Raw genomic sequence first — 15,057 nt, forward strand, 5'->3', positions numbered from 1 at the left:
ACGTGGGCCAAATTTGGCGGGGGTCCAAGTTTGAAAACGAAAGGGAAAGGCCGGTGAACCATGAACCCAAAGGGGGACCTAGTTGAGAATCGAGATCGTCGAGTGAAGAATCCTAACGTGGAACCGCCGCGAGAAGTTCCATGCAATTCGTAGCAGTAACATGGTTGTTATTCCCATCGATCTATATCTCATAAGTTCCCAGGAGTCCTCAAGCTTACATTTATTGTTTGCAGAAACCTTCTAAACACTTCACCAAATTATACGATGATTACTACGTACGTGGAAAAAATTCACCTTGATAAAGTGTCAATAGGTGCGGTATTTATATCCAATGAACTAAATTAACATTTTATAAAGTTTCAAAACCTCATGAAGCAAGAATTTGAAATTATAAACTGAATTGCCATTATTGGTGTCAAAACTCGGATGGAGTCTGGATTTGGTTCAACACGTATTTGTCTTGAGTGTTCATTTTGGTCTCGGCGCCACGGAATGGTTTGAGAGAAAGAGAAAATAGGCGTACCAATGTTGGAGGTTGCCAACAGACTATGTTTGTGTTTGAATGTGTATAAAAGTTGCGCGTCAATCTGACTTCTTAACCAAATGATTATGCATCGAATGGGATGCTGGTTTGGTTAAGTTATTTTTTGTGCCTCGAGCGAATGAGGACTTAAAATTTAGTGTCACTTCGTGTATGCTTCCCTAAAAAGTAAATGAAAGCGAGGTAGAAACTAAAGCAAGAAACAAAAAGTAATCATTTCATGATGAAGTCAAGATTACAAACGTTTACAAAATTAAAATCTAGGCCAATGCGCCGAGCTACATGACTTGAAATGTAAATTAACATGAAATGTAAAGAAAGCAATGAGAACTGATTGGTGCATTATTTATCATATTTTCATATTAATTATCCTTAAGTTTTGTTAAGGAATTGATTATAAAAGAGCCTTATTACTTTCCTTTTCTCAGTTTCAGCCATTCTGCGTACTTAGAACATTTTTGGTGATAATTCGACCTTCCGGAGGAGTTTTGATGCAAGTCCAATTGGAGAAGGAAGCTAAGAGGCTAAAGCTCGTTGTGTCCAAATTTTATAATTTTCCATGGAGCCATTCGTTCCAGTTTTACAAATCAATCCCGCATAAGTTGTTTTCCCGTTAGAATTGCGCAGCTGTGGGAGAATGAAGATTTGAAGGCTTTCCCGATTTTTCCTAGTGGCGTGCGATATATACGTGGAAAGTTAAGAGATAAAGATACATTTCACATATTTTTACAGAACTTTCCAGAAGAGAAATCGACCTCAAACGTGGCGCGCAAGACAGATGACGTGTTTCCCAAGCCAAGAATGATTATTTCCTAGTTTGTGTCATTAATTGTTTTGGAGTTTGTTTTATTTTGGAGAGTTTCTCCCAGACCTTTTAGGGTTTTTCTAGTATAAATAAGGTGTCCTAAGCTCTTTCTACAGACGACCCCTGAACCCATATCACCCTACATCATATACCATTCACCATCTTCGCAATTTGTGAAGAAGAGCTTAGGGACGTGCTTTGCCATGGACTCCGGGTTCTTTCTTTTATTTTTATTTCAATGTGTAACTAAGTTATTTTCTAACTTTTATGATGAAGCCATGACATGAATATTTCGGAAGTATCTTGTTGATTATTATCTGATTGCATGCCATGTTTAGTCCTTAATCTTTGTGCCTATTCTATTCTAGTTTCGAACGTTCTTGTGATTGGGCATCTCATTGTGAACTTGTTTCTAGATAATTAGATAAATCTAAGACGATGACCAATCAATTAGGTTTATTGGAACTAAGATTAAGAAGAGTAGACAAACTAGTGAGGATGACCAATATCAAACTAGTCCTACTTGGGTGACATAATTCTTCAGTGCTTAATGTGTTTAATTGTATGCCTAACCAATAGGATATAGTTATCACGTATAGACACACGAGTTGATGCCTGACCATGGATTAATTCATACCTAAGACAGAACAACCTTAAATACATGGTAATTGAATAGTAATCAGCTTGAAGAAAAGGGAATAGGATTGTTATTGGTGGATTCATGACCTTAGGCTTTCATCACATTACTTCCTTTTAAACTTTCATTCGTTGTGTGTTTTCATTATTCACATTCCTGGTTTAATTTTAAATTGAAGTTTTAATTATTTTTCATAATTAATTAATCAATCATTTGTTTCCTAGTTAAGTTAAGTTTCACGTAATCAGCTGGTTGAATTGGTATTAAAAGCAATCCTTGTGGGATCGACTTCGTATTTGCATTTATTTCTACAATTGATTCGTGCGCTTGCGAGTTTAATTTGGTTTAAATTAATCTATTATTTAGGTTAGTTTAAATATACATCAAGACTAGCAAGATTCAGGCCATGAAGGGCAAGATAATGCAAGAGAAGTCCATCGAGATCACTCGTATTAGATTAGACTTAGTACAAAATTACGCCTTGGAAAGGGAATTCAAGGTGGTTGGAATGACACATCTGATAAGCTCACATTTATACATATTTTATATCAAATGCACTTGTTTTTTCTTAGTTAGTTTCTTATATTTTCAAGCAATGAAGAGAAAAGAGCACAAGTGGGATTTCAAATAGCAAATTCGTCAAAAACTGCCTGTGCAGATCAGCTGACTTTGGTAGTGAGTTGCGAACAGCTCAGAATGAATCAGAGAATGAGCCTTATATTTTTAGAAAGCGACGAATGTCTATTTTCTAGAGCATTTTATGGATTGTTAACATCATTTTTATAGAGAAAGTTATGTCCATTTTAATACTGAAAGGTTCCCAAAAAACAGAGCAGTTCATAACTGACAAGAAAGCAATAAACACAATAAATACTAGCAATCAAAATTGATGCAGTCAAGAAAACCACAAGTTTCAATACTGATTGGCTCTAATTAGAATTGAATTGTCATGATGGTGATAACCATAAAACATTTTGAAAGTTATGAAAAGGAATGAAAAGAAGCTAAGCGTGGAAGGAGGGAACAAAGCAGCAAGGGGAGATTATATTTCTTTTGGTTTTTCTAATCTCTTGAAACTTATGAATTTCTTTTGTTTCTTAATTATGTATAACTAAATTTCTAGAAGTTAGGGGCTGTAATGAAGCCCTAAATATGATTGCAAGTTTGTTTTGACAATTTGTTTGATTTTTTATTTAATAAATGGATGAAAATTAGTTCACTACCTATGTCAGGGATGAATTCTTTATGTGTTTTCTATGGATGCATACTTATTAAACATATCTAGGATTCGAATTCTATGAATATATGTGTGTCTGCCCTTACCAAATTAGGACCTACATGTGTTCTAGAGTAGTACTTGTTAATTGCGATTAACTTGTGAACCAATTTCTAGGATGAGTAAGACAATACTTGTGCTTATGATGCCTAGTGATAACTCAAACTCTTTGAATGCTTAATGATTTCTACTTGTTAAATCTATGAATACACCATTTTAGATTGCATGCTAGGAACTAAGTTAAGTTGAAAACACAATTCTCTTAACATTCTACGTAATAAAGAGTAATAGATTATGTTCTAACATTGAACCAACATGAGCGTCTTCATCTGGAAACAAAGGAATTTGAATGAAACATAACACGCTTGCTTTAAGAGAGGATATCAATTCCCCTAACTTGTTTTCTTAATTTGTGAACTAAAATCTATTTTCATTATTTTATTTTTGTTTCTGCCTTGTTTTTGTTGGATTGAATTAAAATAGCAAACCAACTCCTAAAATCTTGAAAATTTGTGTGAGTGTACCCTTGTGTGTCTAGTGTCCGAATATAAATTTCATTGAGTTTAGATAAGCGTAAATTAGTCTAATAATTAGTTTTCAGTGGCTGATCAGTAGGAACAACAACCCATTTTTGTGGTAATTTAAGTGGTTAGGTAAGACAATCTTCTGCGAGAAAGACCCTTATTTTTATATGCTACAATTGACAAATCTTTATGTTGATAAGGAAAATCAATAGGACATATGTGTGCTACTTTGTGGTGTACTTTTAATCTTATCAACATCAACCAAATCATACCACAAGGTGACAGAGTTGTAAAAAATTTTAGATATCGTATGCAATGTTTGATTCAAATGAAGGCATTGAATTGTGTTGATGCATAAAACCGGAGGTCTTGGTACAACATAAATCCAACCGTGAATCTGTATGAAATGTAAATAACACAAGATGTATCGTGGTTCACCCCAAGGTTTGGGCTACGTCCACACTGAATATGTATTTATTTGAGGGAGAGAGAGAGAGATGAGGAGCTCTGTAATGTGTAAGCTTTGAGAGGGGGTGAGAGGCTTAAGGTTTGTGAGGGTGAGGAGGCCATTTTATAGAATAAGGGCTCCTCCCCTAATTACATAGTTGCCCCTTCCTTTATTACATAATTACATTTAAGTCCCCCGAGTATTTATACGAGGTCTAAATACGAGGCCCTAAATATGGTATAAACAGTAGTCTCCCAAGTTTTCAGTCAAGAGAGTCTTTTGGCTGGAGACTTGAAATTCAGTCCATGTGTGGGCCGAAGTAACTGGATGCTATCTTAAACTGATGCTCGATATGAGGCAGTGCTCAATCTGAAATGACGCTCAACTAGAAGTAGCACACGCTACGAGGCTGCTCGGCTCGTGGCTTATGTTGCCTTGGTTGGCTCGGCTTGCGGCGTTTGAAGGTGAGGGAGTCCCTTTTATAGAATAAGGGCTCGCTCCTCAATACATGAATGATGGGCTAGAGTTGATGTTTTCTAATGATGGTGAGGGAGTCCCTTTTATAGAATAAAGGCTCGTTCCTCAATACATAAATGATGGGTTATGAGTGATGCTCGCGGCGAGGCGGTTGTTCAGCTGGCAGCGTTGCTCTCTAATGATGGTGAGGGAGTCCTTTTTATAAAATAAGGGCTCGCTCCTTAGTACATGAATAATGGGTGTTCTCTAATGAAAGTGAGGGAGTCCCTTTTATAGAATAAGGGCTCACTCCTCAATACATGAATAATGTGCTAGAGTTGATACTCTCTAATGACAATGAGGGAGTCCATTTTATAAAATAAGGGCTCTCTCCTCAATACATAAGTGATGGGCTAAGTCCCCCAAGTATTTTTCATGAGGCCCAGTTGAGGCCCAATATATGGTACATAATGTAGTCCCCCAAGTCTTCGGTCAATAGAGTCTGTTGGCTGGAGACTTCAAATTGAATCCGTGTATGAGCCTAAATGGTGGTTGTTCGGAGGCGGTATTGGTATACCCTGCACTGAAGCTTTGTTAGTGAAGCTTTGAAGCTAGAGCTCTGTAAATGAAGCTTTTGAAGCTAGAGCTTGTGTAAATGAAGCTTTTGAAGCTAGAGCTCTGTAAATGAAGCTTTTGAAGCTGTTTGACATGAGTGATGCTCATGAATGTTTATGTTGGTTGACATGAGTGATGCTCATGGATGTTGTCATGAGTGATTGCTCATGAATGTTAACATGAGTGATGCTCATGAATGTTGACATGAATGATGGTCATGAATGTTTACGTATGATTGTCATGAGTGATGCTCATGAATGTTTATGTATGAATGACATGAGTAATGCTCATGTATAATTTGGAGTACTGGGCGTACTTTTGATCACCTGGTTGGTGGTAATAGCAGCAGGTTGTCGAATAATTGTGGAGTATTGGGTGTACTTTTGATGACTTGGTTGGTGGTAATAGCGGCGGGTTGCCGAATAATTGTGGAGTACTGGGCGTACTTTTGATGACTTGGTTGGTGCTATTTTAGGCTTATGGGCCTTCGCCCTCTACACAACATGCCTAGCCCATTTATTTTGGGTTGTGCCCTTTTTTTATTTTTTTTTATTTTTTTTTACCTTCTGATGAGATTTATACAGATATCTCCGAAAGATACGAAAAATAAATTACATCATTCAAAAATAAGGAAAGTAAACATCATTCTGATGGGGTGTTTATTCCTTGATTTTGCTTTTCTGCTTCTCTTTTGCCTTTCCCACTGCGTCTCTGTCTCTTGGCGAAACCGGAGGGTTAACTCCATTTGCTTTTTTTTTTTTTGGACAGCCTGGTCATGCCCATCACTCATTCTTTTTCTTTTTCTTTTTTTTTTCCTTTACCTTTTTTGCTTTTCTGCTGACCCCCATGTGCTCCTGTTGAGCATTTTTCATTGCAGTCCGATCTCACCACCGACAGACTTGAGGTTCCTCGAAGGCCTCCAGTTGAAGGAACAAGTTCTGAAACACGAAAACATTGATTTGTATAATAATAATCAATCTATAGCAGCAGCAGCAGCGCCTACAACTTCCACAACTCAGCTCTGAACCTGTTGTCTTGCCCAAGAAACCCACCCTGCTCCAAGTTCAAACCCAACAGCATACTCAGCCCCTTCCCAACTCCTCTTCCTCTGTACCCAGCACCACCACCCGAGGACCCAGCAAAACCCATCTGCAGCGCCATGGGCATGGACCCCACTTCTGTACTCTCTGTTCTTGCGGTTGTATCGATGGCGGGTTCGGGAACCTTTTGAGCAACGGTATCATCTGCATTAACGAAATACTGCTTAACAACCGAATGGGACGAATTGTCTTGTAATGGATTGGGATATGTGGGGAGATCGGGGATGTAATTAACTAAGTGAGGAACATCTTCGAGGATGTAGCCACCGGAGCCAATGGCTATTTTAGGCTCGGAGTTGTTGAAAATTGCCATGCTGCCACTGGAGCGGTCGTTCACTCGGGAAGTGGAGGGGCTGGAGGTGAGAGGGGAAGCCGAGAAGTACGAGGATGATCGAGAGTTGCAGGATAAGAGTTACTAGGGTCGAAGCAGCAGACCATGGGCCTAGAAATGGAAACGGGCGAAGGTGATGGAGAAGGTGATAGAGAGCTAACGGAGTTGCTAGACAGAATCAGTCAAGAAGAAATGAGCATGGTGAGCAAGAGGGCAAACAGAAGTTTTCTAGGATTTGCTGCTGCTTGCATTTAATCAGATCTTGCCCATCCCCAACAAAATTCCCTCGGACACTATCACAGTGAGAGGGAAAGCTAAAGCTTAAGAAACAGTAGCAATTACAAAGATGGAGAAATCAAATCAGATCTCTGGATATTGGTAATGGGAAGGACCCAAATGTGTATGCTTCCAAGTGGCTGTGACTTTGGTGCTGCAGCGGTGTAATGGTACGATGGGTTTTGCAGTGACTGTGCAGGTGTTTGGTTCTTGGTTTCTGTAGATTCACGATGGAGGTGAAAAAAATGAAAGAGAACCGACACAACTTTTCGTATCGTTTCCCACAGACCGCGCCAAATGTTGATGCACAAAACCGGAGGTCTTGGTACAACGTAAATCCGACCGTGAATCTGCATGAAATGTAAATAACACAAGATGTATCGTGGTTCACGCCAAGGTTTGGGCTACGTCCATACTGAGTATGTATTTATCTGAGGGAGAGGGAGAGAGGAGGATGAGCTCTGTAATGTGTGAGCTTTGAGAGGGGGTGAGAGGCTTAGGGTTTGTGAGGGTGAGGAGGCCCTTTTATAGAATAAGGGCTCCTCCCCTAATTACATATTTGCCCCTTTCTTTATTACATAATTACATTTAAGTCCCTCGAGTATTTATACGAGGCCCTAAATATGGTATAAACAAGTTGAAGAGCTAAGAGAGTTTTACGGAAAAGGAAATGAGCCCTGAGATGAGTTGGGATGAAGTGAAGCGGTTGTCCAGTCTTGAGATAGATCCCAATTGGGCTCCAAAGTTGGTGAGCCGGAATCATGTTGATTTAAATGACATTAAATTCGAAAAATGATGTTGACAAAAAAAAAAGAAAAAAAAAGAAAACAAAGAGAAATTGTAGAGGGTAAAATAGGCATGAAACAAAATGACAAATAAGCACTATAACTATTTATTGACCTGATTAGCTCATTATGGTATCTTCTAACATTAAACGACATTCAAAAGATAAAATGGGGTTTTTTTTCTCTCTCTAAAGTATCCTAACGCAGGTTGAAATCAACTTTTCTATTTTATTATCATGTATGTATGTGTGTTAATAATATATAGCTGTTATAGACACTTAAAAAAAGTCCATGCATTTTTTCAAGTAAAATTTATCTTTTTTTTTTTTTTGGGTTGACAACAAGGTATAAGCCCGAAATAAAATGAAAGATTACATAAGAATATCACGAGGCCACGAGACCCTATTTATATCTACAACTAGTAATTGACGATAAGAGGACGAGCTTGCTAAAAAAAGACTGAACCCAAACTGCATGACAAACCCAAACATACCAAATCATCAATGTGGAGCAAAAAATAATCACAAGGCGATACGTGGATTTTTGGGTGAAGATGACAAATTTACCCTTGAGGCATACCGGGTCTCCTACACGCAAGTAGTGGAGAATCATCCATCAACCAAATCAAGAGTACCCAAAATTGGTAACAAGTTCAGATTTGTCTCATCCATCCTCATTCCATAACCTTCAAAACTTTCCATACAAATTAGATTAATTAGGCTAATTAATGGATTAATTCGATTAATCCATTAATCACCAAATTAATCACCATTTTCATACAAAATCCTCTAAGGGCCGGCCACCTCATTCCCTATATGTAGGACCCTATTTCTTCTAAAAAGCTAAGTTGATACTCTTACAAAACTCCCAAAAATCCTCTAAACACTTTTTCTCTCTAAATTCTAACTTTGGCATCGGAGGTTCTTCGGCCAAAGCCCCCCATTCATCGTGGGTGCGTGAGGTTCTTGGCCTTGACCAAAGATGTTGATTGTTTTGTAGGTGCAATTTTGTCAAAGAAGGAGAAGGCAAAAATTTGCATCCACAAATTGGTGCTTTTATTGAGAGTTGAAATCCATACTCGTAGAAAACTCTCGCATAAAAAGGTTTTTTTCTCTATTTTTTAGCCCATTTGAATATTTTTCATACGTTCTTATTATTAGAATTTTTTTATTTGCAAAGGTTTTTGATAAAACGTGAAAATTTCATAAGTGAAAATTCTAATACTTAAGAAATGAGATCGCGGAGATCCATGGGGCAAAATGCGGTTGTAAGCAGAGTGGCACCACCACTACAAGGTTTCACCATGGCCTAAGCCATGCTATCCAAGCTTGCACGGGCCCGAGCCCAAGCCTCGCATTTGCATGCACGACGCATTGAGCAGCCTGCTCCCGCGACCCAACCTGCTTCCACCGAGCAGCCTATTCCTGTGGCCTAACCTACTCCCGCGGCCCAGCCTGCTCCCGCTAGGCAACCCACTCCTTTGGCCCAGCCTACTTCCGCGGCCCAACCTGCCCTTGTGACCTCCCAAGCAGCCCAAGTCGGCTCAAGACTATCTCAACCATTCGAACCTACCATTAAGTCGGGAGTATTTTCACCACATTTCTTCGCGGATTTGACATTTCCCAACTTAAATCTTGCACCCGGAGTCTACCACACTTCCATTACTCAAGTAGGCACATTCCTTTCAAGCTCTTCTAATCTAAATGGCGAACAACACTTGTCTCAACAAGTTATAGAGTTGACGAGCGCCCTTGCACAACAGACAACCTTGGTGAATCAACTTTTGCAACACACCGAGATCCAACGTGCCTCAGACGAGGTGTCCTGAAGTTGGACAAGGGCAGACGAACCTCTCCACCAGCGTCTCGGTAAAAGTCTCTTAACTAGCCACGTTCCAAGCGTTCTGGCAATTTACGCTCCCTACCTGGTTCCTTGGGATATTGTATACTCTTGTCTTAGTACGCAGAGGAGCATGCATTCGCAATCAAGCCCACAGACGAGCATATGTTCACGGTTGAGGTCACACTCCGATTATCAACATGGACAACCTTCTAGGCGAAATGTTCATTCACAACTAGGCTCGCAAGGAGCATTCTCCACCTCACATTAGAGTAGGCAACACGAAAGACGGAGAGAAGCAGTCACTCAATCCGACTCAAGTTCAACTGGCAGCCTGCGAACACCTCGTTCGCCTACCAGGTACATGCCATATGCACCGCAGCCGCAACATGGATGAGTTGAGCATAAGGAATAGCGGCCTAGACCCATAGGTCAAGGTTGGAAGCAGCTGAAAGTTTCACTGCCCCAGCAGAGGCAAATTCAAGAAGAAGTTGAGAGATTCATAACCGAACGATTGCACAATTTCCAACATAACAAGGCTATTGACGATGCACTTTGACGAGACATAACTAACATAAGCATATCACCATTCACAAATGAGATCGAACGGATAGATCCACCTCGCGGGTTCACTATGCCTCACTTCATTCCGTACAAGGGAGACGACGATCTAGATCGACATCTCAAGCACTACCGCAGTACCATAATCTTCTACAGGAGCAACGATGCGCTTATGTGCAAAATTTTTGCCACAACTATACAAGGCGAGGTGCAAAACTGGTTTCACACTCTGCCACCCCAGTCGATCCGGAGTTTTAACAAACTTTCCTTTATTTTCACTAAGGAGTATTCTTCTGATCGCTCAATTAAAAGGACATCCGACCATCTCTTCAAAATCGTAAAAGACCCTTGGGAGACAATTCGCGACTATGTCAAGAGATTCAAAGCGGAGAAGGCCAAGATTGTTGGTTGCAACGAAGACATAGCAACGGCAGCATTTAGAAATGGACTTCCCACTGAACATCTTTTATTCAAAAAACTGATCATGGGAGAAGAACTAACCCTAGCAGCTTCATATGCTTTGGCAGAAAAGCATGCACTATGGGATAAGGCCATGCAGTCTAACAAAAACAAGTCAGAAAAGAAGCACATGGAACGTTCCCCAACCAAAGAAGACTCAGCGCTTGAAACATTCACTAAATTCACAGTTCTAATCGGCCAAATTCTCTGCAAGCTGAAGAACGAACCTTGGTTCGAACTGCCTCCACCCATGAAAGGCAATCTTACCAGGCTGGATTATACAAAGTATTACGCATTTCATCAAGGACCAGGCTACACTACCAACGGTTGCCTGAATTGGAAGCAGTATCTTGAGAAGCTGACAAATAAGGGCCGATGCGACGAGTATCCTGACAAGTCAACGAAACAGCCTACACAAGCAGGGGAAGTCTCTATCACCCCCTAAACCTCGTTTGGTTTTTTTTCCAAATAAGTTTGAAGTCTCAAGCAGTTCGACGAACAAAGCTTCACAAGTCGAAGATTATCTAGTTTGTTATGCAGTTTCTGCCTTCCAACACAGTTGATTTATTTCTTTATTCTCAATGAAGATTCAAGAAGTTATTCACAAGCATGGCTCAACTGCTGTCCACAACGATTGCTAAAAACTCATACGGGTTCGCTCTTTAGTGCGAAAGGACAAACTAATTGCTCTCCAGTGCGAGAGGGTAAGCCAATTCCCCGACACCCAAAAGGGTCTGCTCTCCAGTGCGAGAGGGTAAACCAATTTCCCGACACCCAAAAGTGTCTACTTTCCAATGCGAGAGGATAAACTAATTGCTCTCCCGAGAGGGTAAACTAATTCCCTGACACCCAAAAGGGTCTGCTCTCCAATGCGAGAGGATAAACAAATTGCTCTCTAGTGCAAGAGGGTAAACCAATTCCCTGACACTCAAAAAGGTCTGCTCTCCAGTACGAGAGGATAAACTAATTGTTCTGCAGTGCGAGAGGGTAAACCAATTCCCCGACACCTAAAAAGGCCTGCTGTCCAGTGCGAGAGGATAAACTAATTGCTCTCCAGTGCGATAAGGTAAACTAATTCCTCGACACCCTATGGGTTTGCTCTCCAGTGAAAGAAGGCCATATAGTTTAAAAGATCGAATGCTTAAAGATCAACTAAGTAACAAATGGTTAGGGGGTAGCAGCCACTTTTACACTTAACAGTTCACTTATCCGACACTTCATCTTCAGCAACTCCGATCTTGATAGCCTCATCCGTGACTGCTCCATCTATGGCAGTTGAAAAATCAAACTCAACCAGTTTCCTCATTTTCAGCAGGTAGCCCAAACAATGGCCCATTCTATGCTAATTCCTCGGCCCATGCCGGACCAATCCTTGGTTTCAATCAAGCCGAGCTACTCAAATAATGGCCCTGCCACATCACTTCCTTGGCCCATGCCAAGCCAACTTCTGGCCCCTACCAGCTGACATGTCGTACCACCCTGATGACTGCCCTGTGGCAGCACCACCCAAAAAGAAGACAAGAAGAATTAAGTTTTTATTACACTGGTGCGGCACGGAGAAGACGAAGAAAGCAACGAAAGACGATCATTTGCACGGGCAAGATGTAGAAGATTGCTAGAGGAGGGGGAACCAATATCCTCTAAACTCTCTCTCTTATAGGGTAGAATAAATCACTCTCCAAAGTTGATTTAATAACCCACTTAAGGTGGACTTAAATAGGCTTTGAGAGAAATTTATTTCCCTTTCCTAGAAGGATCTAATTTCATATTAAAGAGGGAATCTACATCAAAACAAGAAGCAGTCTTAAGTTTCCTAAAGCAAGAAGATCTCTACACTTGCTGCCTTTTCCTACGAGCAGCCCAACAGGTGTAGGGGCATTTGTGGAGTAAAAAATAATCACAATGCGATACGTGGATTTTTGGGTGAAGATGACAAATTTACCCTTGAGGCATACCGGGTCTCCTACACGCGAGTAGTGGAGAATCATCCATCAACCAAATCAGGAGTACCTAAAATAGGTAAAAAGTTCAAATTTGTCTCATCCATTCTCATTCCATAACCTTCAAAACTTTCCATACAAATTAGATTAACTAGGCTAATTAATGGATTAATTCCTAATTAATCCATTAATCACCAAATTAAATTAATCACCATTTTCACACAAAATCCTCTAAGGGCTGGCCACCTCATTCCCCATATATAGGACCCTATTTCTTCTAAAAAGCTAAGTTGATACTCTTGCAAAACTCCCAAAAATCCTCTAAACACTTTTTCTCACTAAATTCTAACTTTGGCATCGAAGGTTCTTCGGCCAAAGCCCCCATTCATTGTGGGCTCGTGAGGTTCTTGGCATTGACCAAAGGTGTTAATTGTTTTGTAGGTGCAATTTTGTCAAAGAAGGAGAAGGCGAAAATTTGCATCCACAATCAACAACCAAATTCTTTTCATAAAAGTGAGTAATGATGACTTAATTGAAGCGCCAATAACCCAAAATATTATTAGAAATGTAAGAAAATTATATAATTAGTGTCGAATTACTTTTTTCTTTAAGAGGTCAAAATTTTATTAATTTTATTTCATTTACTTTTAATTCACACATTTTTCATGAACGAGTATTATAGCCTGATTCTGACTTCATTTAATTCTTTTTTTCTTAAATTTATTTTGACTGATAGTGTTAATGGTTTAGAAAGTTTAATGTTTGGGAAAAGAAAATCGGTGGAGATTGAACCGACATCACGATGTATAAGCATTATTGCTTTGCGTCGTTACGGCACACCGTTCTCTACATTATTAATGAATCACTACTATATTTAACAATAAAATATACAAATTGGTACCTTTTTTTACCAAGTAATAATCATGAATGTGTACGAAAGAGCTCAATTGATTTTTTTTTTGCCCGGGTTTTACCCAAGTGTCTACCCTTCTGGCTAGCGACTATTCTTTTGATTCTTCTTCTATCAGTGTTTGCGCTAAGTGAAAACAAATTGTGAAAAGTGGTAATGATACTTAAAGTAGTAGTGTTTGTCATTTTCTACCGACTCTAGATCACAAGCTTGACAATAATGATACTTAAAAATGCAGTATCGTGTTAAGGAGCGATGCTACCCTATGTAAAAAAATGCATGCACTTACTTTGACGCGTAGTGAAGAAAAACCGCTATTGTTTAGGTGAAGAACTTGAATGAGGATCATTTCTGGATCATCTTTGTGAGGATTTCGGGAATTCTGCAATCACATCCGTTGCGGCTAGTTTTCGTCAAGTATTGTTTATATTTAATTTTAAATAAAAATATTTACAATAATTTATGGCTGCACAATGTATGATAAACATATGTGATTGAAGGATTTCTGAAATTTTCACAAAGAGAATTCGGAGATGATCCTCATATGAAGAACTTTGCAAACCGTAATTAGGTGTTTGCGTTAGTATTCAAATAATGAGAAGATGAGCTGGCAAAAGATCCTTAAAATGTGAAAAAGAAAGAAAAAGTTCAAAGACACAAATAATTTAGCTTTTGAATCATGTCAAGAAATCTTGTCATGCACACATACCAAGAAAAGGGTCTTCCTTTTGTGGTATAGGAAAAATCTACATGTAACACGCATGAGTACACGTAGGCCTGGCAAACGGGTCGCATCTGTCGTGTTCGTGTCGTTTTCGTGTAACACCTGTTATCTTAACGAGTCGTGTCGTGTCACACCTGTTATCTTAACGGGTCCTTAACAGGTCAGGTCACTTTACCCAATGGATAAAGTGACCCGACCCGTTATGACCCGTTAAGAAAAATATAAATTTTCTTAAATTTGTACATACCACACATTACCATATAAATATTACTTCAAAACATTAAAACATATTTGTCATTTAAGTACTACATGTACACTCGAAAATAAGAGCCTAATAAAAAAACAAGTTTGACGGTTGTGATCTCGAAGCATATACAAACAAGTTTGTGATTTTTGGCATATGTGATTTCGAAGCATATACAAAAAAGTTAGTTTCATAGAATTCGTATCCCATCAAAACGATATATTCACTAACACTTAAAGTTTATTTATACTTTCATTAAGTATAACATAAGATTTTGTGGTATCCATTTGTGTAAATATTTTAAATTGACGATCAAATTCATTCATTGTATTCGTATAGGGTCAATGAGTGTAGTTGTAAAAAATCATTAAAATCGGAGTTAAAATAATCGTTAAATCGTGATTTTTTGTTTTATAACTGTCGAAAAGTTTTGTCTAATTACTTGATCTCTGAATGTTTGTTTTTTGTGATTTTTGGTGTATGCGATCTCGAAGTATATACAAACAAGTTTGACGGTTGGATTATTAAAATTAGTTTCATAGAATTCGTATCCCATCAAAACGATAGATTCACTAACACTTGAGTT

The 15,057-nt window shown here is 39.1% G+C and overlaps 1 protein-coding gene across 1 annotated transcript; it reads left to right on the top strand.

The window, feature by feature from the left end:
* Positions 1–10,267: 10,267 nt before the first annotated feature.
* On the top strand, positions 10,268–11,098 carry LOC126631441 (uncharacterized). Its single transcript, XM_050301568.1, has one exon. It carries the CDS (start codon positions 10,268–10,270, stop codon positions 11,096–11,098), a length of 831 nt encoding a protein of 276 aa, XP_050157525.1.
* The last annotated feature ends 3,959 nt before the right edge of the window (positions 11,099–15,057 follow it).

The sequence above is a fragment of the Malus sylvestris genome, chromosome 8 (genome assembly GCF_916048215.2).
Source record: "Malus sylvestris chromosome 8, drMalSylv7.2, whole genome shotgun sequence".
NCBI lineage: Eukaryota > Viridiplantae > Streptophyta > Magnoliopsida > Rosales > Rosaceae > Malus > Malus sylvestris.

Bases quoted from the DNA above. Each gene is read 5' to 3' on its own strand.
- LOC126631441 (XM_050301568.1), top strand. From the start codon at position 10,268: ATGCCTCACTTCATTCCGTACAAGGGAGACGACGATCTAGATCGACAT.